Source organism: Trypanosoma grayi (assembly GCF_000691245.1).
Source record: "Trypanosoma grayi strain ANR4 Tgr_1669_V1, whole genome shotgun sequence".
NCBI classification, from domain to species: domain Eukaryota; phylum Euglenozoa; class Kinetoplastea; order Trypanosomatida; family Trypanosomatidae; genus Trypanosoma; species Trypanosoma grayi.
Genome location: NW_008827287.1, coordinates 1 through 2,450, shown reverse-complemented (window position 1 = coordinate 2,450; position 2,450 = coordinate 1). Strand labels below are relative to the sequence as shown.

The window sequence follows — 2,450 nt, the reverse complement described above, 5'->3', positions numbered from 1 at the left end:
CAGCAGCGACTCCGTGTAGTAAAGCGCGTAGAGCAGCAGCAGTCGCAGCACCGCCGCCGCCACAACGTGCACCACAACGAGGAATAACGCCGCCGAATCGTTGTGCGGCAGCGCGGCGTAGAAGAGCGCCGTGACGGCGAGCGCGAGGCAGGCGGCAGCGGCGCCGACAAGGCCCACCACCACTAGCTGAGGGTAAGTCGTGGTAGCCGCAGCGGCGGCCAGCGCGAGCGGCGTGTACAGCAGCACACCGCAGCCCACAACGCCGGCGAAGTGCATGACGCCCACTACTTTGCTGCGCTAGTTGCTCTGCAACGCGTGCCGCAAATGGGAAAAGGGAGAGGTGGCACTCACACAAGACCACCACAACTAGCAGCAGTAGCATAAGAGGTAGAAGGCGTAGTAATACTGGCAGATAAATCGAGAATGATCATCGACACAATCACGCCGTGTTGCACACACAAGGCCTACCCACACAGCCCTCCCCCAAAGCCATATCTGCACATTCTAGTGTATATTAGGCAGCGCTCTTGCGCACCATATTCACGCCCTTTATGTCTCCTCATCTTCTGACGTGGTGTCGTCAAAGCTTGTGAAGCGTTTTGGCGTCTTGTGCTGCGCTTGCTGCCTCTTCTTTGAGTCTGCGGAAGAAGAGCCAGACGAAGTCGCAACGCCGTGGCGCGGCACGGAAACTTCCTCCTCCCATTTTGATGTCGCCGCCGCATCATCCCCGGCCGACACGAATGCTTTGCGTGGTGTGGCGTATATCTCACCCGCGTGCAAAGCGCCCGCTGCGTCCGTCCAGGAATCCTCAACCACAACAGCGGCACCATCCTCCGCCCGCCCTCGCTGCTGCTGCTGCCGCTGCTGCTGCCGCAACGGTGCTGCGGTTTCGTCGTCAGAGGGATCGTCCCAGTCGTCGTACCACGCAGCAGTTCGTTTCACTGGTGGTGTCACCTCCTCAGTCGTTGTTGTTGTTGTTGTTGCCACTGCGGCTGCTGCTGGAGTCTTCTTCGGCGTGGTGAAGGCGCCGCTAACGCTTTCATCGCGGCCATCTGGTGGAGCAAAAGGCTTAACAACGCTGCTGTTGCTTTCACTCACGCTGTCGTAGCCGCCGCCCGCATGTTGCTTCCGCGACACTCTAATCGCAGAGCCGGCGCTGCTGGACGACTCATGGGGTGGCTGCATGAGTGAATCCCGCCGGCCTTCCCCATCATCAGAATCTGCTTTGTTTTCAACGTCATCCTCTCCACGTGTATTCTTCTTTTCATTCCCAGCATCATCATGAGCAGCAGCTGCAGCAGTAGTGGTGATGGTGGCTCTGAGGCGCTGTTGCGGTGTCATCATTCCTTTCTGCAACGGCAGCGACGTGTCGGAGTTGCTACTCCCCGCTCCGCCCCACGCCGTCTTCTGTTGCACGCCGGCTGTGCTACCCCACGAGGAGGAGCTCAGGCGGTGCGATGCCGTAGTTGCTGTTGTTGGTGTCGAGCCGTGCCTCCCCACACCCTCCAACCGTGCTAGGGACGGGGGCAGCGGCCGCGCGTCGGGCGACTCGTTTCGGTCGTCTAATATCATCACGTCTGTGCTGGAAGTCTGCGGGTGCGTGTGTGGCGTTGGTGTGGCTGTTGTGCCGCTGCTGCTCGCCTGCGCGGTATTGGCGTGTGTGTCCGATGAGAGCACCTCACGGAACTCCACGGAGGGCGCTGGGTCCGTTCTATGTACCACCGCCGCTGTTGTGGTCGGCAGGGATCGCCCCATCACAGCGGCGACGGGAGCGGGCCGCTGGGCCATCTGCACATCCGCGCACAGTTCACCGAAGTTTCCCTGCAACTGCTGCACTGTCTGGCGCAGGCGCCGCTGCTCGCCCTCCAGCTGTCGCAGCTTCACATCATGATCCTTGCACGTGTGCTGCAGCTGCAGCTGCTGGTCTACGGCGTCGCTCTGGCAATCGCGCAGCTGTGACTCCAGCGCTGACACCGCTTTGCGCAAGGTGGCCCAGTCGCGCAGTAGGACGAACTCCTCCCGCTTCTGCTCGGTGGTCTCCTGCATCTTGGCAAGGGCGCTGCTGAGGGATTCCACCTTCGCCCGGTATGCTTGCACATCCCGCGCCAGTGCCTGCGTCGCCTCCCCCACCCCCTGCGGCGCCTGTGCCTTGGCGACGCGCTCCTCCAGCACGGCCACTCTCTCCTCGACGACAGCCTCAACAGCTGATGCTGCGCGCTCTTCGATACTCAACTCAAGGCGGCGCAAATCACGCTGCAACTTCGCCTCAAGGCGGCCACCCATTTTCTCCGCTGCTGCAGCGCCCTGAGTCTCTGCGGCGGCAACAGCGGCGTCCAGGCGCGCTTCACGCTGCTCCTGTACCTCGCGCAGCTGCTGCAGCCGCGCCGTCAGCGCCGCCGTGTCCCGCGCGTAATCCTCCGCGGCGCCACGCAGCGTTTCGCAGTCCGCGG

General features: G+C 62.3%; 2 protein-coding genes across 2 annotated transcripts; both read right to left on the bottom strand.

The window, feature by feature from the left end:
- Positions 1 to 382, bottom strand: DQ04_16691010 (hypothetical protein; the record flags this gene model as incomplete). Its single annotated transcript, XM_009317496.1, has 1 exon — positions 1 to 382. A coding segment is annotated over one exon (382 nt), but the record flags the coding sequence as incomplete, so codon positions are not given.
- Positions 383 to 549: 167 nt separating this feature from the next.
- DQ04_16691000 (hypothetical protein) lies at positions 550 to 2,283 on the bottom strand (the record flags this gene model as incomplete). Its single annotated transcript, XM_009317495.1, has 1 exon — positions 550 to 2,283. The coding sequence occupies one exon, from the start codon at positions 2,281 to 2,283 to the stop codon at positions 550 to 552; it is 1,734 nt and encodes a 577-aa protein (XP_009315770.1).
- Positions 2,284 to 2,450: the final 167 nt, after the last annotated feature.